This window comes from Micropterus salmoides, unplaced genomic scaffold (genome assembly GCF_014851395.1).
Source record: "Micropterus salmoides isolate LMB-PRFRI ecotype aquatic unplaced genomic scaffold, ASM1485139v1 Ms_hic_scaffold_19, whole genome shotgun sequence".
In the NCBI taxonomy this organism is placed as follows: Eukaryota; Metazoa; Chordata; class Actinopteri; order Centrarchiformes; family Centrarchidae; genus Micropterus; species Micropterus salmoides.
The window spans coordinates 11,218,995-11,239,602 of NW_024041039.1; the positions used below are offsets into that span (position 1 = coordinate 11,218,995).

Genomic DNA, 20,608 nt, shown 5'->3' on the forward strand with positions numbered 1-20,608 from the left:
AAGAGATTCAGAGACTGTTCAGGTGCTTGGCAGTTCAATTTACTATACATCCGCGCACACACACACACACACGCACACATGCACGCACCCACATGCACACATCCACATACACTCTCTCAGGTATGTGTGTAAAAAGCACACATGCACTGCCATCACCATTCCACCCTGATATTTTAAAGTTAAAAGAAACAAATGTCATCTTCTTGTGAAACCAACTAACTCCACCATGCCAGGGGAAAGAGGGGCTCTGAAGATCAAGGCAAAGGAAAACCGGGATAAAAGAAAGAGGACTCCAGTGTCACTAACCTCATCTATGGCTTTCTTATAGCTCTGAAGAATGAAAGGACAAAGAGAGCAAGGCAGAGAAAGAGAAAGAAAGAACCAGATGAACAGCAGAAAAGAGGAGAAGAGGGCTGTAGAAGATTCCCAGAGAGGAGAATGCTGTGATAGAAAGTAACTGTGTGTGTCTGTGTTGTGTTACTCACAGCAGGTCTGCTGGGTCTGGCGGATTCACGGCCCTCCTCCTGTTTGGGCTTTGCCTCCTGATTAGCTCCTGGAGGGGATCCTTCCTGCTTGGTTTGACCTAATCAGAACAAGGAATGAATTACACCATTTGACCTACATGTACTAATAAGCTTCATTAAACTCCCTGGGAAAAAACAAGTTGATTGAAAAAATGACAGACTTCACTTTAAAAATTCTATCTTAAATGTGTATTAGATTATGAAACACTTTTCTTGTCTGAGTGAAAGCACATTGCCATTCATTAAATATTTTTAAAGCCATTTCATATTTTCTTACCCTATGTTGGTACTATCTGTCTCATGTTTTACATTTCAGCCATATCTACTGTCAACCCTATTTCAAAATGGTAATAACATCCAACAAACATGAAGGAAAACCGATCCTACCATACTTCAACCTCTCTCTCTCTCTCTGCCATGTGTTTGTCAAGGGGAGATCCATGCATATCTTAGATATCCCTCTGGCCTGTTGTTTGACACATCCCTGTACGCCTCTCTCTATCACCCTCTCTCATTTCCTCTCTTCTATCTCTCCGGAGGCTGAGAGTAACAGGGCACATCAGACAGGTTGATCAGAGCAGAACTGCGACTGACAATGTCCCACTGATAGCCTCTGAAACTCGCTGAAGCCCTGTGAGTGTATGTGGGTTTGTGTGTTTCTGCGTCCGCATATGCATGTATACAAAAGCAAGTTTTAAATTTTTTGCATGCAATCGTGTCTGTGTATTTGCCAGTATGTGTGTGCGCATGTCAGTTTTCATTTGAGTGTGCGCGTGCGTGTGTTTTTGTGGCTTTTAGAGTTTCCGTGCGACTTGTTGTACCTCTCCTCTCGGCTGAGCCTCCCTGAGATGAAGGGGAGGAGGAGGATGACGAGTTTGAGGAAGTTCTTTGCAGCATGGCATCCAGAGAGAGTTCTGAGCGGCGCAGGTCTGGGTTACTGAAACAGGTGGTAAACATTTTCACTCATTTCTAAGTTCTGTAAAATTATACAACATATTTATATAAAACAGATGTGTGCATTTTAAAAATGCCATGTTTTTATGTACTTTTATATAATATAAGGCAAGTACTGTTGTGTAAAAACAGGGTTGATGCAGTATGATGGAATTTCTGCAATCAATAGCTTCTGCTCAACAATGTTGAATTTTAATCTGATTTAACATCTAGCAGTTTTTGTAAAAGTATATTCCTGTATACCTCACAGCCAGTCTTAAATAGTATTGAAGATGAATCACTAATTAAACTTCAGAAGCACATGAATATAAATAGTTTGAATTGTAACAAGTTTTAATGTAAATTGAGAATGGCCCATGTGAATATCTTGCTTACTTATTTTTTTATATCGCATATGTCTTTGTTTCCCTCATGGGGGTGGAGGGGGTTGGGGGCACGGATGATCATATATATGATCATAATCAAATTGGGGGAAGAATGGTGTCTATATGCATTCTCTGTCTTTGGGAAAGCTTTGAATTTGTAGAACTACACACTTGATTATGTAATATAAAAGAATAACAATTTTGAAATGGAAAAATATATATACAACAGCACTTTTTTGTAATGGTATTATATAAACTATATATACATTAGAAATGCAAGGATTGTAGTTTAAAGAATGTGTTAAGAATACGAGCTTTACCTGGCCCGTATGAACTGAGAACCTGTGCGAGGGCCCGGACCCACTCCTCCATTAGGGGAGTTCTTCCTGACCAAAGCTGGGGAGATGGAAGTGGTCCTCTGTGGGACCTGGACACACAAAAGTACACACAGACAGAAGGCCATTATTGCTTGTACAGCTTGACTTTTAACCCCCTAGCAAGGAATTCAGTTTCAGTTTTTTGATTATGATATCATTATTAAATCCATGTGGTGGTGGGTTAAAACATGTGGGGTAAAAAAGTGAATAATGTGGATCGGCTTGTGGGGTTACACCTGTCCTGGTTAACAATGGCAACAAAGTTTAATTAAAATAAATCCAGTTTACTGCAAGTGAGGCATTTCCCATCATGTTTTTATTTCCTTGTATCAAAGTCAACAGCTTACACCCAATGGCTCTTTTCAAGTTTTGCAAAAGCTGATTAAACCTTGCAAAACTGTATGATGCCCATCAGTTCAGTTACATCACTGTGTGCAGAGTTATACATCAACCACTTTGTAACCAAACAAATGAGACTAAGCATCATTGAAAAATTCACTACAACATATAAACAGCGTTGCTCCAATCTAATATAATACCAGATTTCATATAAAGTACAACAAATTAAAATAACAATTTCTGTCTCTCTGACCTTGGGTGGGATGTCCTCCTCTCTTAGCCAGGCGGTCCTGTCACGATCCCTGTCTCTGTCCCGTTCCCGTTCCTCCCTGCCTGTGACACGTGGAGGGGGACCGGGGGTGTCAGAAGTGGGATCTGAGTTCTGGCGGGGCATCTCGGGCCTGGGGGAGGCCACACTGATGCCCTCACTCAGAGCTGAACCCGACTGGTCCTGCAGAGACTGAGAGCCAGACATGGAGCTGGAGTGTGTCTTCACTGGGACCAGGTGGGCAATCTGTAGGAGGGAGAGAGAGAAAGTTAGGTGGATGGGGTGAGGTTGATGGTGTATAGGTTAGAGGAAAGAAAAAAGCAGGAAGGAAGCAGAGGTAGGAAGGATAGATGGAAAAAGTATAGAGTATAGAGCGAGCCAGTCGGCAGCGGGAACAAGGAAAGGATGGAGACATAAACAAATAAAGATCCAAATGTAGAGGGAGATAATGAGGGAAGGAATGAAAGAAATAAGGTACAAAGTGATGGAGGAGAAATTAACAGAGTAGAAAAAGAAAGTAAGAGGCAGCAAAATTTATGAAAAGGTGAAAATAAAGATTTGTAGGTAAATACAATGGCAGTATATGGATTGTGATGAAGAAAAATACACATAGAAACAGTAAAGACAGTAAGGAGGGAGATAGAGAAATGAAGGAGAGAGAGATTGACTGATATGGAGTCCTTAAACCATGAACCATTAAGAGTTCATGGCACAAGGAGCAAAGAGATTTGTGATTATTTGTTTGGATATACTGGTCAACGTTCACACGCCTCCTTTTCAGCACCCACACACCCATACACACACACACACACACGCATACACACACACACACACACACACACCTGTGGTTCAATGGAGCGGTGGATGGGTGGGGTGCGGGCAGGCTGCATGCCACCACTGCTGAAGGACTCGGAGCGGGGAGGGAGGGAGGGGTCGGAGATGCGGTTGGACACTTTGTGCTGCAGCGCTGGGGAGCTCTGTCTGTTCATCTTAGATCGTTCCTCCACCTGGGACAGGTCACAAACCACCGTCACTCACAGGCCAGCACGTAGCACAACCATTCACCATACCTAACCCACTGTGGGTGCCTTATCCACGCACCCCTACGAGCCAGCAGACAATCTTTTCACCCAGCATTGTGGGAAAGTGTGGGTGAGGTGTTCTGTGTTTCCCTTTATCTGTACAGCCATCTTTTACATTTATGAATCATGATTCAACTGCTGCTGAGGTATTCAGTTGAAGTCTTGTTTTTCTTGTCGTTACCTGTCTTAACGGCTTCCTTCTGGATAATTACACAGTTGCAAATCCAGACTTCCACAGAAGCCCTTTAAGGAATGCCATGGATGCCTTAATGGATGCCAATATGCCAATCAATATTTTTGGCTGTAAATTTGTTTCCTGTTTCTCACATCTACTTGTGCCTATATGTGTGTCTTCATGTACAACATACAGTTCATAATTAAGATTGTCTGATGGCTGTGAGGAAAGGTCCAGAATTATCTCTAATCTTCCTTAGCAGGTACCACAAACCAAAATCACTGATTTCACCATGTGCAAAGGTAGAGTGTGCAGTGCACTACCTTGACCTGACCATGTTTGATTGTAAGTATACATAAGAGTTTGAGTGACTGTGTCCGTTGACTTGTTGGAGTGCGCATGCACGCCAGTGTCAACAAGCACAAATATCTGAGCGAGGAGGGTTGAAAGCTCCTCTTTCTAGTGTAATCAGATTATCTGATTATCTGCTGTGCAGTAAGAGAAGGCTCTGAGGAACGCTCCCAGCCTCTAAATCACACTTCTCCACTCTAAACAATCTACTCAACTGTTGGTGATGATTTGAGTCATGGCTCAGCAGGGCATAGTGTCAATAACCCCGAGGTAAACATGAGTGTGTGATGAGAACTATCCCCTTCAGAGGCTTTCTGTTATTCCACATGAGCTCATAATCTAGTAGGATAATTCAAGATTATGACTTGGTCAGAACAACTGTGCAATAGTGTGTCATTCCCAATATTTTCGTTAGAGGCCTACTAGGGCATCAACAACAACTAGGCAACTATGACATCTATGGAGGAAGAAGACCTCCAAAATGTAAGTTGTTCACTTCCGATAAAAAGGCAACTACTGATGAAGGAATGAATTCTACATAAACAGCAGTTAATTACAAAGAACCAATGGAAAATAAACTTTCGGTGATTCAGGAGAAGCACTGCTGTGATTGAAGTCAAGATTAATCTGTAGAGGGAGTACACGATCAAGATTAACATTAACATCAACTGACCTTCAAGAGAAAGAGAGATTATTAATAGAAGAGTCCTTTAAAGAAGAAAAACCTTTTGGGTAGTGTTGCTTAAATCTTCGTTTTGTGTGTTTGGGTTTATTTCCAGCCTACCACCCAAAAGCTCTTTCTACTATGGCAGAGATTCTAAGAGGCAAAACAGAGCATTAGAGGAAGTTAATTGTGACCACTGCTGCATCTACACCAAGAAAGGACACAGAAAAAGATGAGGAAGGAGAGCAGATGGAGGACAGAGGGCATCCTCTGAGGATTCAGGTTTGTTAGAAGGATCCCACCACCACTTGACCAGCAGCCATCACCAAGCCGGGATTTATCCACTGGTTGACTGACCTAAAGAGAAGTTGGGATGAGTGGGTTTTCCTGATGACATCGACACCAATATAGCTAGGAGCTCCTGCCATGGTGCTTTGTGGGGCTCTGAGTGATTAGGGTGACATGGTGGCTGGCAGTGTGGGATGTTGGGGGTGGGCTGTGGTTAACTAAGCTACAGGGTGATATTAGAGACCGTCCCTGAACATTGACACCTCTCCTTTAGATCTCAGTCCCAGTAGTAGAATATTTTCCGTATAGCAATAAAGCAATAAATGCAGCTATGTAAATTCTGAAACAAACTTAGAATTATTAACATTTAAATACACACACTTTGTAGAGATAAGTGTTGATATATTTACAGACTTTTAATGTGCACGATGTGTGTGTGTGTGTGTGTGTGTGTGTGTGTGTGTGTGTGTGTGTGTGTATGTGTGTATGTACAGTATGTATGTAAGCTTTTGTACTTCTATCTTTGAGCGGACGAATTTGACCTTTAGACCTTGAGAGTGGGGATATTTTCTGAAAAGTGAGGACAATGGGCTGTTTGAAGGTTTGGACTAGTTTTTAGGGTTGAGGTTAGCATCAGCTTTTGGCTGAGAGACAGTAGATGTATCAGAGTTTTAAACATAAAAATGTACTCAATTCATCAGATTGGGAATATTTTGATTGTAAATTTTCCTTTTCTTAATTACAGCCAATTCAGATTTCATCATATGTGAAGTATATTTAAATTTGGAGCTACAAAATAAGTGTGTATACCAACACCTTACTGTGGAACAGACCAGTACTAAATGCCCCACAAGGTACAAGATAAGTTCAGCATGAAGTTGTTATGGTTAAAGTTAGGATTTGGGGCTTGGGAATGCATCACTTCAGTCACAAATATAGAAGTGTGTGTGTGTGTGTTTGCTCTCATGTGTACTTTAGACAAGGATCTAGCACTCAATAGATCTGATACAAAGCTGGGTCTGGGATCCAAAGGGAGAGCCATACGGGGAGCATTGAGGGGTAGAGGCAGGTGAGATCAGGAGGGGATAGGAGATGTGGACGGGTAAGAGGATGTGGGTGTGGATAGGTGGTGAAGATGCGTCGACCATGTTGGACGCAAGGATGTCAGGAGAGAATGGAGGGGACGAGGAGCATGGGCTTGAGGACAAGGGGGAGTATGAGGGGGAGTTTTGTGGAGAGGTGCGAGGAGAAAGGCCCAACCAAGGAGCTGGAGTGTTTGGACAGCTGGATAGCAAACGGTCATAGGAGCAACTACTCCTTAGTCTGCCCTCAGCCAGGTTCTGTCTGAAAATGTCTGCTGGCGCAGAAGCACTAAGGTCACACATAGAGGAGCTACCTCTTCTTGCATTCTTCCCCAATCTCCCTCCTCTTTCATTCCTATCAGAAGTGAGGAAAAGGCTGTTATTGTTATCAGGGACTTGAAGAAGATTGCCACTGTTGGAGGTAGGTGAGTAGGAGTTCCTATGTCTAGATAGGGCGGATTCTAGATGGGTCTGGGATCCGAAGGGAGAGCCATATGGGGAGCAGTGAGGGGTAGAGGCAGGTGAGATCAGGAGGGGATAGGAGATGTGGTCGGGGAAGAGGAGGTAGGTGTGGATAGGTGGTGAAGATGTGTTGGCCATGTTGGACACAAGGTTGTCAGGAGAGAATGGAGGGGACGAGGAGCATGGGCTTGAGGACAAGGGGGAGTATGAGGGGGAGTTTTGTGGAGAGGTGCGAGGAGAAAGGCCCAAACAAGGAACTGGATTGTTTAGACAGCTGGATAGCAAACGGTCAGAGGAGCGACTACTTCTTAGTCTGCCCTCATCCAGCTTCTGTCTGAAAATGTCTGCTGGCGCAGAAGCATTAAGGTCACACATAGAGGAGCTACCTCTTCTTGCATTCTTCCCCAATCTCCCTCCTCTTTCAGTCCTATCAGAAGTGAGGAAAAGGCTGTTATTGTTATCAGGGACTTGAAGAAGATTGCCACTGTTGGAGGCAGGTGAGTAGGAGTTCCTATGTCTAGATAGGGCGGAGTGCAAAATACCGTCAGGGTAGGATTGAGAAAAGGGATCAGTTGGGTCAAAATCTGAGACCTCCCAGTCCGAGGGCACCGCCAAGCTCTCCTGGCTGATGACTGGCCTCGTCTTATTTTGCAACCCTCCCTGATACTCCGGTTCTATATCTACATCTATTCTATAGCGAGGAGAGTGCGACCTGATGCGAGGACGGCGACTAACCAGTTTGACCGCAGGGTTAGATCCAGACTGCAGGTTCAGGGCCTGTCCCGGGGACTGAGGATGAGGCTGAAGAGCCTTAAACTGTGGGTCCAGAGATACTAGCCCCTGGATGGCTGCCTGACTGGGTGCAGAGAGAGGCCTGTCTCTAGGCTTCTCTTTCTGATTACTGGGCTCCAGAAGATAAGGGTTGGGTACTAGATTAGACTGACTGACTGGCTCTTGACTAGAATGCCCTTTACAACTCTTAATAGAACCCTTAATGGGCCCTTGGCCAGCAGCTTGGATTTGTTTCTGGATGGGCCCTGGGCTGCGGCCCCTCTGACTAAGTTTCTGAGCCCTAAACTCTCTGACCTGCTGGCTTATCTCCTGCTTCAGCCCTGGATCTAGGGGTTCTCCGGAGTCTAGTGAAATATGGATACGGGGGAGGTTTGTGGAGAGGAGCTGGGCACCATGGGACGGGGATCGCCTAGGGGCCTGAGTTCTGTGTTGGCCATGAGAGCCAGAGGATGAAGCCGGTTGGTTGAATGACTGGTGATGCCGTAGGTGGGAGCGGGGTGTGTTACCCTGAACATGCTGCTTCTTCGGGACCTAGAAGTCAGAGTCAGAGGAGGGTAAGCGACAACACAAACACACACAAAGGAGACATCACAGTGTGATTATCGAAGCAGCAGCGTTAAGTATCTTCAGATTCAAAAAGCAAGGTGTACCCGCTTCCCCCCTCCTACTTTCTTCACAGGACTGCTGCTTTTAGTTAGACCTGCTGGATTAGGTATTAACAACACAAGAAGGCCACTGGGTGTGTATAATTAACAAAAAGGATTGATTTAATGAAAACATTACAGGGATCATCACGAATACATGCATATATTTAATGTACTACTTTCGTCAGAGCTGGCACTCTTGCGCACCCGAGAAAAGTAATGTCTCATCACATATTCATAATTGCATGCATGTCTTTATATATCATGCATGTTGTGACTTACCTCTTTAGCCCAGGCAGGCTTGTCACTAGGATTGACGATATCTTTGTAGTGGTAAAGCTTCTTTTCTGCTTGCCTTCCCTCCTGCTGCTGCTGTTGCTGTTGTTGTTGTTGTTGTTGTTGTTGTTGCTGCTGCTGCTGCTGCTGTTGTAGAGACACCAAGTAGGCTCTCTCCTGCTGGAGCTGCCTCTGTAGCCGCTCCGCCTGCCGCTGTTCCTCTACCTGCTTACGTTTGTACTCCTGGAGGGAGAGAGGGTGTGGGAGGGTGGACAGGGATGAGAGACAGGCTTGCGTCAAATGTCAGATTCGAGTAACACCTTCACAAATCATGCATCATAAAACTGATGAACACAAATATTGACAACTAGAATCACATACAATACATGCAACATGAACACACAATTTTTACAATTATAAGGCAACTGTAAGGCAGATGGTGGATAAAGGCGATTAGGAAAACATTGGTTCTTTGTAATAAAACCAGACATAAAGCATTTCCAAATCATTTGAGACCGGGGGAGTAGAAGGTAGGTACAGAGAGGGAAGGGGAGATGTAGGGAGGAAGGATGGCAATAGTTGACACCACTTTTTGAGCCACAACACATTCCTGGGGTTTGGTGTGTGAAATCATTACTGTGGCCTTTGGAGTTTACATGGGTTGGATCTCAAAAGGTTTCTCTCTATTCTTCCTTCCTAAATTTCTCTTCAAATAGGATGCAAGGAGCAGTGGACAAATACTACAAGACATACTGTGGATTCCTCGAACTAATAAAGCACACACGTGTTGCCCTTGCTAAGACTGGGGTACCGAGAGAAAACCTCTGTGGAAAATAACAATGTCCTATATTCTCTTGGATGTTCTCGCTTTGAACATGATTGGGGTTGACAAAACAGTTTTTCTGCACCTTCTTGAGAATCCTTTGAGATCCAGGCAACTAATTTCACTGTACATGCAGTCAGTGGTCTGAATGAATTCAACAAAGCATTAAGAGTTGTGCAATTCATTGTTTCAGCTTAAGGCTTTTTCTCAAATATATAGCTAACTGGTTTGGTGGCTCAGACTGTGGATTCCCTCACAGTGAGTTCTGTAAAACTGACACTCGGGTTCATGCAATGGGGATAGGCAGGCCACACAAGCACAGATGGATAGCAGTAGCAGCACGTGGGAGGGCTATGGTTACCAGCAGTAATGCCTGTTCCTGTAGTAGCTGCTGCTGGAGAATCTCTAACTGCCTCTGTTCCTCTTCCAGCTGTCTACGGATATACTCCTGAGTAGCGTGTCAGCACAAGGAGATAGAAATAGACCAAGAGAAAAATCAGGAAATCTGAATATCCAAACACAGACAGAGAGAGAAAGACAGAGATAGAAAGAGAAATAGAGAAGATAATCTCCTGGGTTGGCTATGAATTGGGAGAGAAGATGAGAGTCAGAAGCCAGATGAAGCGAAGAAGACCATGTTCTCAAACAATTGTAATGTGTTACAAAGGAAAAATGACAATGAGACAGAGAAAAAAAAGAGGTCGTAATATATCTTTCCAAAACACTTGAAAAGCATGAGAGGAGAGCAATAGAGCGATAAAGAGGAACTAGGACAGATAGAAAATACACACCAGAACAGCAGTAAGTTCTATGAGAGGACAGGGGAAAGATTTGGCAAAAGAAAAAGATGTAGAGGGAAAACTGATCATCTTACACACATGAGGAAGTTTTTCATGCATGATAGAAAATAGTTAGCTATTTCTGTATATGGGTATGCAAATGAATAAACCTGAAAATAATTAAGAGCAATAATTTAATCTTATTTTTTTAATAATTCAGGAACTCAACATTGTCTCTGGATATTCTGAAAGACCATAAAATATCTGTCCTCTGGACCTATTAGCGGTGACATACCTATTGGGGCTCCTATATTGTGACTTATAATATGCCAGGTGATATTGCCAAGTGCATGTCTTGATTTCTTCCTGAGGGATCTGCTGACACAACAATATCAACTTTTCCAAAAGTAATAATATCTTGCTACAGATTCCTTTGTGAAATTGATGGCATCTATTTGTTTGCTTTAAGCCAACTGATGGAGGGATGTTGCAATAAAAGTTGATTTCAGTTAGCAGCAGTTAGACTGAAATATGGCAAAAATAAGAGAAAGAAGGCGACAGTTAAGTCTTTTGCATGCAAGATCCAGGAGCTGAGAAGAAGAAAGTTACCCAATAACAGTGGGGATGGGTCCATGAGCACAGAAAAACAATATATCATCAGATTAAAAATGTCCAAGTTCTGCGGACAAGTGTGTCTGAAACTGAAATCCTTGAAAAAACATTAGGAAAATCCGCCTCGGAGGTAATTTAAGGAGACAAGGAAAATCAGACTGACTCAGAAAGACGGGGGAAGATGTTGCCATAAAAAGAAACAGAAAACAACAAAAAGTTTGAGGGCAAATGAGGGATTCTGGACTTGAGTTGTTATCACGTTACAAATTCCTATGGCATCATACTGTCTGTCCGCTTACAGTATGTGTGTTTTAATATAATATTACAGAAAGAGTATGAACCTGTTCTCTCTCTGCATGCCTCCTCTCTTCCTCTCTACGGAGCTGCTCCATTTCCTCGTAGCGCCTCCTCTGTTCCCTCTCATGCTGTTTCCTCAGCTCACGCTCTCGCTGCTGCTGCTGTCAGGAGAACACAAGCACACAAAGAGTCAGGATCTCAGCGCAATGAGCTGTCTGTTTTCACACAAATTAGGAAATCATGCCTCAGCAGACATTCTCTGCCGTCCACGATGGGTTTTGGCTTAGATTCTTTTATTAAAAAAGGAAGGAACTGTAGCACATTCACACAGGACACAAACATAGGCCTTTACACTTGCACAAACACACATGCGTTGGTTGGCTCACACACAGAGTCGCAGACACACACTTGGCCCTGAGTAGAGGGGTCATGTTAGTGGAGTCGAGTCATGGTGCTTAGCCGTGCGTTGGGAGGCAAACCCTGGTGGGAACCAGGAGAGAGAGCACAGATTATGGGCTAAGGATTTTCTTCTGTAAGCCTGCTCTCTGGAACTAAGAGAGGGACACTAGGGAAAGGCTGTGAGTGTATGTGTGTCTGTATCGCTCTCTCCTACAGCCTCTACCAAAGGGTGAATGAAAGATTTTACAAATTTGATCTGCCAGAATGGGATAAATCATGTTTAAAAGAAGAGAGCCAAACAGAATGCTTCCATTGGCTTTCGATGTGTGAATGTGTTGAGAGTAGATTACAGTTATTTTAAAATCTGAATTATGCTATCCGGTCGAATCTCCAGAGGTAAATTTGGACTATCCATGTTAAAAATGTATAAGCTGCTGTAGGTAAATGCATTCACCAATGTCATAGGTCATGCCTCCTATTCAACATCCTGCTGCTTACCTCCTCCAGCCGCCTCCTCTGCTCCTTCTGCTCCTCAATGCGTTTCTGTCTCTCAGCCAACAGTAAGCGCTTGTGCTCCTCATTCTGCTGTTGCTCCAGCTGCTGCCGCCGCTGCGCATCCGAACGCTCCTTATTGGCCACCTGGAGGCGCAGGAAGTCCCGCCTCAGGGTCGACTCTCCAGGGATGTTGATGATGGAGCTGGGTATGCACAAGTGACAAGGCAGGATGATACGGAGTTAGTGAAAAGATGTCAAATGTGTTTTTCCGGTCTATGTCTGTGTTTGTACATTTGCGCAGACACTGACCTTGGTTCACCCATGTCTCTTTCTTCATCCTCCTCTTCACTGCCACTGTACTCATACTCTGTCTCATCTGATGGAAAAAGATGTGAAGAATAAAAACAGTTGAAAAGAATAAAACTAAAATGAGGAAGGTAATAACCAGCACAGATCAAAGCCATTCCACTTCACATTTTTCATTTTATACTCTAACTACCTTTGTTCATTACTAAACTGCTCACGATTTTGGCATTCTCTGATCCTCACTCCTTCTAGGCACTTTCTTTTAGCCGCTTTGAATAAGAGTATAAATTGTAATTTTACTGTGTGTAGCGAGGTGGAGAACATTAGCTCGGAGCGCTTTCAGTCAAACAGGGCTTAAAACATAATGGTTGTAGAAGTGGCCCGGCTCTTCCTGAGACACATCCACACGGACCTGTCCTCCGAATGTGACAAAGTGACGGCTTGAGAAAGCCACAGTCTCTACAATGACAAGACATTTCTATACATCATCATGACATCCGTCCTCCAGTATGTTGTTTCTTGAAGCGGTTAATGTGGTTCTCACTGGCGCAGTTCTGTGAGCAAGTGTCAGTCTATCACTCTGAGTCTGTGCGTGTGTGTCGTGGTGGAGTGGAATGGGAGCCTGTCACTCTGTCCCGCCTCTCTAAGAACCATGAATGTGACAGCACATGTGTGTGAGAATTTGTGTCTGTGTGCACATCTGAAAGTGTATTACACACCCTTATGGCCATATTTTCTTTTTGTGCAATGAGTGTGTATCTGTGCGAGCATGTAATGAATGGGCCTACTATACTTTGAAGTTATAATTTCTAAGATTTTCATGAAATCTGTTTTTGATACTAATTATGTGAAATCTGCAGTTTTTCAGCAATGGCTTTGCAATGTATTTAGATTCAGTAATTGCTGGTTTATGTATTAGTTTTCATTGTCAGAGGCGGAGTCCGCCATTCCCACATGGGATTTAATTTGCCTTCACATGCACGAGGGATTTACAGCAAACGATGAATGTATGTAATCCAGCATTTACAGAGCTGTTATTGTTAACAAATACCAAGCATTTCCTACTGCTGCTGCTTCATATTAAATGTTTTAAACTGGCGAATCACGGGGTGGCTTTTATTTTGAACAGTCACAGAAAACACAATGTGTTTTTCATATAGGTTCGCTCAAACAGCGATTGTTCATTGAACATTTGTCATTTTCAGCATTCTTTGTGTGTTAATCTACATGTACAAAATCCATAAGTCATCATACATATATAGCACATGTTCTTCCTCACCCCTCTCTCCTCTCTTCTTCTTGGTGCGGTCGATGTGGTCCTTCAGCTGAATGCGGACCTGCCTCTCATTGGGCAGGTCTCTTATGAAGGGGTGTTTGAGGAGCTGCTCTGTGCTGGGTCTCTGGCCGTGACTCTTCACCAGACAGCTCTCTATGAATGACTGGAACTTCTTCGACCTGAAACCACACATGCATACACCAAAAGAGCAAATGAAGAAACCTGCTGAAATGCAGTGTATGTCTGAACTGATTATCCTGCTTCTGATAGTGTTGCTCCGAATTATCTGCAAATACGCACGGCTAACACAATTATCAAGATACACGCTCACCACTTCTTTGACTTGAGTCTGGGGGCAGGGTTGCGCGGGATGAGGAAGAGGGCTCTCATTGGGTGCATGTCACACAGCGCTAAAAAGTAAGAAATCAAGAAGCAAACATGGGTAAGTTGGGGTGAATGTTTCTAGCTAATTGTTCTAAACTTTATCACGGCATACAGTAAAGGTCAGCTGGAGTTAGTCCATGATCAATATATGCTCTCAATACTGATAACAATCTATTAGTTTTACACACATAGGTCATGTCGCCTAAGTTTGTTATCCATCTCACAAATGAGCAGTTGCATGTACTGCTATATCATTTGGTTATTTAAGGTTTAATATTCAAACTTAATATTGTCAAACTTAGCACTGAAATGAATAGAAGACATAAAAAACAATAAGAGACATACTGTACATGTTTTGGATACATTTTTCTTTTTGTTTGGAGTACGTGCGCCATGTGTTTTCACCAATTTCAGGCATCCTAATTAGCACACACTGACATATTCTCATCCAGTTAGAGAATGTCTTCCAAGATGCAGCATTGGACCATCCTTGACTAGAACCAGAACAACCTTGACTAAACTAAATGATGTCCTTCATGATTACTGTAATCAATTAGACTGTAGGGTGGGCAGACTTTCTCCACAAGTTGCTCTTTTACTGAACCAAAATCACAATCATCATAATAACTCGTGCACATACCTCTAGGAACAAGGCTCAAGGAATAAGGTAATGAATGGAAAGAAATGAAAAAAGAGAAGCAATTTGACAACCAATTTCATATCCGCTTCTTGGCTGTCATTAAAATTATGGCTACAGATGAGCTGCAATGGTCTGGACTAAAGAATGACTCTTGATAGTGATCTACTGTAGTAGCACTAAGAAATGATGTGTAGCAGAGGTGTGGGTTATTGACTGGGTACATACGTGGTGCTCCTTCAGCCATCTCTATTGCTGTGATTCCAAGTGACCATAAATCACTCTGTAATGACAGAAATGCAGTGCATTAATATATATATCAAAAAAAGCACAACAGACAGATATGTTCAGCGGACAGGGGGCTGCTGAAGTACCTTGAAGTCGTACGTGGCGTCAGGGTTCTCGTCACAGGCGATAACCTCTGGTGCCATCCAATATGGCGTCCCAATAAACGTGTTCCTCCTTCCTACTGTTCTGTCCAACTGGGCTGAAACACCAAAGTCCACTGCAGGGCAAGTGCACAAACACACGAACAAAATACTTCAGGATATAGTCTGCAGTTTGCTCTCTGCATGCTTGTTTGGGTGTGTGTGTGCTGATGCACAAAGATACCAGTGGGCTTCAATTCCATAATGGGTATCAAAACAGGAACAAATGACCAAACCTGCAATAGTTTGCCTGATTTACACACACACACACACACACACACACACACACTCACACACACTTTATAATCCCCTCGCCACTGCGCTTTAGGGGGAGAGCGAGAAAGAGAGTTCCTTCTTCAGCAATCTGCACCATGAACAGTGGCAGAGCTACAAAGATGAGTAGGCTGGTATTCAGCAATAGGAACACAAAAACACACCTCTGAGCCATCTGAAACTTTATACCTCCTCCTGCCCACCCAGTCCTAAAGCCATTTTGTCAAGTGGCGTTAGATGACAGACTGACCTAGTTTGACCTCTGCGTTCTCAGTCAGCAGGACATTCTGTCCCTTGATGTCTCTGTGGATGACCTTGTGCTGATGGAGATGAGTCAGACCCTGCAGACAGCGACATGGACACACAGTGAACGAACACCACTCCAGAGCCAAGTCATGATTACTATTACTATATAAAGAGCTTATGTCCAAGAGGAAGTGTCCTTGAGCAGAACTAGCAGTTCCAGGGGTTGTTACTGTGTAGCTGACCTTGACCTCTCACCTTCCAGTGCAGGAGTGGTGGACAAAAAAAAATCTTCCATACAAAGAAAAATGTTTTTGCAAGAGCAGTATAAGTACTATCGTAAGTCTTATTAAACATACATTTTGGAGCAAAATGCATCACCTTAACTCCATCATTCATTACAAGTAACAAGTAAAACACAGAGAAATGTGAGATGGAGAGTAAAAATGTTAAAAAGGACAGAGGGGTGACAAGAAAATAATAGAAAAGGACACAGAAATAGAAAAAGAAAACCATAGTAAAAAAAGAGGGGAAAGAAGAGAGACAAAACTTAGAGGGACAGTGGCGCAGAGAAAGAAATATAAGACAGCTAAATCAGAGCAGGAAAAGGGAAAGCAGAGAGCACGAAATAAGATGTGAGATGAAGGGCAAAAAAAGAAAATAAAAGTGGATGAAAGGAAGTCATTGTTGCCTCAGTTCAGAGCAGCGCTGTGTATAACTGACAAGATGCAGTGATATTGCTGCTCTCTGTTTGAGGCTCAGCCCTCAGCACAAAAAAAAAAAAAGCAGAGATAAGATGGGGGAGAATGAGTAAGATTTCCCAAGAAGATTAAATTCATGTCTACACATAACTCCATAACACTGACATCTTGAAACACAAACAACTGTTGATTGCAATCAAAGAACATGTCTGTGTTAAGAAGCAACAGGGAAAACGCACTTTATCCTTTTTTCTACAATAGTGACAGTTGACTGAAGCTTTCCTTGACTCACAACAGGTTCAGTCAGCTCTTGTGTCTGTAGCTACTGTAACTAATAGTTAACATTGCACAGGAGAAAGATCAACTAATCAGTTCATTGATGCCGACACTCAATATTTTATGGCTTTAAAAGTGAACTGTGTTATGAGACTGTGAGATTGTTTTGACTAGGCACAATCAACTGAAATATTAATGAAATTCTAATAAGACCAAGTGTAATATCCAAATTGCATGATGAGGGTAAAATGTGTGACAAAACAGCATAATAATGAAGTACTATAGTGCTGCAGAGATGCCCTGGCCTACAAATCTTGTTCTCCAGATGTAAGAAAACATTTTTGTTTGGTAGAGACATATCACATCATTGTGATTTTAATTCCCACTAAATGTGAATTGTATAGCAAATTATAATATCTGTCATCACAATGTGATATTTTTACCCCATCTTGCATAGTTTTGACTAGTCGCTGTCTATGGGTTGGTTGCCTGCGGCCACGGAGAAATACCGTTGTGTTTGTTTACACTGGGGCATTAGTCATTATTATTTTTTCCTAGTGAATCATTGTTTGTTGTCAATGCTATAATCAATAGCATTTTGCTTGATCATAAAATGATTCGGATTTTGTTTTTCTTTTGTTGAAATTCCACTTAGTTCAGGCGGGTTAAAGCATTATGTACCTGTCCATGTGTGCAAAAGTATCTTTGCATGTAGCACGTCAATAAGTCTTGATTATCTGAGCTTCACCAATGGAGATTTAGACTTGTAATGTCTTGTTCCCTTGGTCTGGAAGGACATGGACACTAACATCTGTCTGTTTTTACTGACTGGCACTGCTACATATTGCCGTCCAGCAATAAGGATATTGTTATTTTCCATAAATCACGTCTGATCATTCTTCAGGAGCATTTCTTTTGAAAAATGAACTTTTTGACACTTTCTACTTCACACAAATCCCACAGTCATGCATTCCGAGGGAAATGTCACCAAGGATCACAATAATTACTTACTCATGGAGGACAGGTGGAGGACTTAAACAAGATTTTTACATTAGTCAGATCTTGTTTGACTGACTTGCAAACGTGGCCACTTACCCTGAGAATCTCTCTGCAGATGTAAGCGGTCCACTCCTCTTTCAGAGAGTTGCCCTTGGTGTTCTTGATCAAGTCTGTCACTGAGCCGGCTCCACAGAACTCCATGACCAGCTACACAGGGACAGCAGATGTTAAATAGCCTTTTGGCTAATTCTGGCACATTATACATTTATTTATGTATATTATTTATTATTAGTGTGCATTGTCCCTGTTAAATAAACCTGAAATAAATAAATAAATTGACTGTTCTACAAAATCTGGTCCAGGATCTGGCAAGGAAGCCAGTAAGGTAAACAATCATACTTGTTTATTTATGTATTTATTCAGTACTTTGAGCAAATCTTTTCTTCCATTTTAATATAGCAATTAATTAATAACAAAGCCACACCTCTCTTTTTCCCTTATACGAGTTTCATTATAAACGTACAATAGCCGAGGTTATCACAGATATATTGGTTTAACTGTAAAATATCCTCAATATATTGTTATTGTATTTTTTTATTCTGAAGTACTGATATTGTTTTCTGCCTCAAAAATCCAGTTTCACAGTACAAAAATACACAGTGCCTATAATCAAATTACTGTAATAGCATTAGTGATAGAGAGAGAAATACACATTGCCTACGTACATGAACAGACTGTCAAATTACAGTCACTCTTAACCAACACATACTCCACAGACACTGCAGAAACTACTGCACAATCTGACTCAGTTTGGTCATGGGATTGCATGGATGAATCAAGTCCATCTCTTGACACAATGTGTCCATTCTGTCCTTCTCTTTCCTATCTGCCTCATGTCTTCTCTCCTCTCCTCTTTGCGGGCAAAAGTTCAGCTGGTCAGTTCTGGCTCTGCTTCAAGCTCCCCTCATCATCACTCTACATTACAGGGAGAGAGGAAGTTGGCAAGTAATAGCCAACCCCTGTCATCCAAGCTGTTTAGGTGCACTCAGACACAAAGACAAAAGAAACATCCTCATACTGTATACGCATAAACATAAGGGCACACATGTCAAAACACGCAAACATACATCACTGCATGTCATCACTAACACACACACAAACACGGAAAACAGGCAGCTGTTGAGTCTTGGAGAATTATGCAGGCAGTAGATCTGGCTGCTGTGTATATGCATATGTTTGTGTGTGTGTCCTCCCGTTGTTGTGTGATGAATGCTACAGGATCAGAGAACAGAGAGCTCCCTTAGATCGTGTTAACACATGATTTATTGCAGCAGCCAGCCGGCCACACACTTATATCATATATATTCATTCTAATGTATACAAACCTGCAGCCGCCTCGTACAAACTACACACTCCTTTCACAAAAATGTAACGGGGAAAAATGGGAAGTCACTTTTTTCTGTTCTGCACTGTGTGCCCGCCAGTAAGAGAAGATGACACAGCCATCTTCTCTTACACTCCGTTTCATACACACAAACATATGGAGTTGCAAAAATGCAGACAAAAAACATGCACAAACAAACACAAATAATACCTTACCCATAGCTGGTCATCTATGCCAGGAGGGTTTTTCTTGACAAATGCTCCATAGTAGGTGGCGATGTTCCGGTGGTGACTGTATTTCTTCAGCATGTTAATTTCGGCTTTAATCTCCTCTTCCTCATCCTGACACACACAAGAAGAGAAAAATCAACAGCCGTTAAATCACAATCTCTATTTGTGACCCCTCGCGCGTCTTAGTAAGGTGGTGATAGAGCAAAAGGAATGAAGTTGTTGATGGATTTGCATTATGAATCCATTTAAATTCTTAAAACTGTTGTTGCAATGCATACAGCTGGGCTCTTACATATTCCACAATAACAGCATTACCTTTTAATTAATTCGTTTTAGGAGGTTACTGCCACAAAGCCAAAAGCAGTTGTTTGAAACAAGTCATCATGGCGGCAGTTGGTTACTTAAAAATGTAATTTCAATTTCATTACGCACAATGTCACACAATTAGGCATTGATTACTTCACTTGAGTGTTCATCAGCCATAAAAACAAAGACACTTGGTATAGTAAGCTGATTTTGTGCAGTAGAGGCTCATATAATTAGTTTTTGTGTTGGCCCTTTTAATTTTTAATCATCCATTGTGATTTATTTTATTGTATTTAAGCAGATTTATTCACACACAGTCAGTCGTACACAGTTTCATTTATTTGATTATTTAATGGACATCATGCAAGAACATTTTCGTGTTCTTATCTTAACTTTCTCTATTTTTTCTTTTTTTCTGTAAACAGTTTGAAAGGCATGCGTAAACATGATCAGTGCTTACTGTGCGTAATTGGGCACACGTTCATGACAATTGTAATTTAGCCATATGTCCGAGACTGGACTGACTTCCAGTAAAAAGTTGATCTTTATAAGTTCGGACACTGAAGTCCTGCTTTGCGAAGATCCATAAATGATCGTTTTGCAGTTTGAGATAATTAAATTGATATTGTAGTGTCATACAGTAGCACCAATAGCCAGTTTAAATGTATTATGATATTGTTAGGCTATATTAATGAATTTTAAAAATTCAAACAGGAAATCAAACAGAATAAAATTAAAAGTACTTTAGCGTAATACACAATCCATTAGTGAAAAACGTAGGTTGGGATAACAGCAGATTAATTGCACATGACTCCTATGACAGGTGCTTATAAATTGTGTTCTTATCTAAGAAAACAAATATGAGAAAGTTCTCCCAAATCGCTCCAACAAGCCACTTAAGAACAAATCTGTTCATACCAGTAGTTCTTCCATGAGGCCTTGCATTGTTCATACTTATATTCTGTTGGTATTTTGCTCATTCATTCATATATATACACCTGCATATATTCATTCCCTTATTCATTCATTCATGCTCCTATTCATTCACCAGTTCCTTTGTTGCTTCATTCCTGCAGTCCTTTATTGTTTTGCTGGCAGCTGAGTGCTTACAGGGAGG

At 42.0% G+C, this 20,608-nt stretch overlaps 1 protein-coding gene across 6 annotated transcripts in view; it reads right to left on the minus strand.

The window, feature by feature from the left end:
• Positions 1-20,608, minus strand: part of tnika (TRAF2 and NCK interacting kinase a) — a 66,777-nt gene that overhangs the window by 11,498 nt on the left and 34,671 nt on the right. For 2 of the 6 annotated variants that reach the window (XM_038728853.1, XM_038728856.1), the window contains 17 exons: positions 19,171-19,296; positions 17,668-17,778; positions 15,603-15,693; positions 15,026-15,156; positions 14,880-14,934; positions 13,962-14,040; positions 13,634-13,809; positions 12,358-12,424; positions 12,052-12,250; positions 11,199-11,315; positions 8,650-8,886; positions 3,670-3,834; positions 2,813-3,073; positions 2,164-2,270; positions 1,346-1,461; positions 486-583; positions 307-330 (listed from right to left, as the gene is read on the minus strand). In XM_038728853.1, the coding sequence (XP_038584781.1) occupies positions 307-330; positions 486-583; positions 1,346-1,461; positions 2,164-2,270; positions 2,813-3,073; positions 3,670-3,834; positions 8,650-8,886; positions 11,199-11,315; positions 12,052-12,250; positions 12,358-12,424; positions 13,634-13,809; positions 13,962-14,040; positions 14,880-14,934; positions 15,026-15,156; positions 15,603-15,693; positions 17,668-17,778; positions 19,171-19,296 (2,160 nt within the window). The other 4 variants (XM_038728859.1, XM_038728854.1, XM_038728855.1 and 1 more) reach the window with 4 other exon arrangements.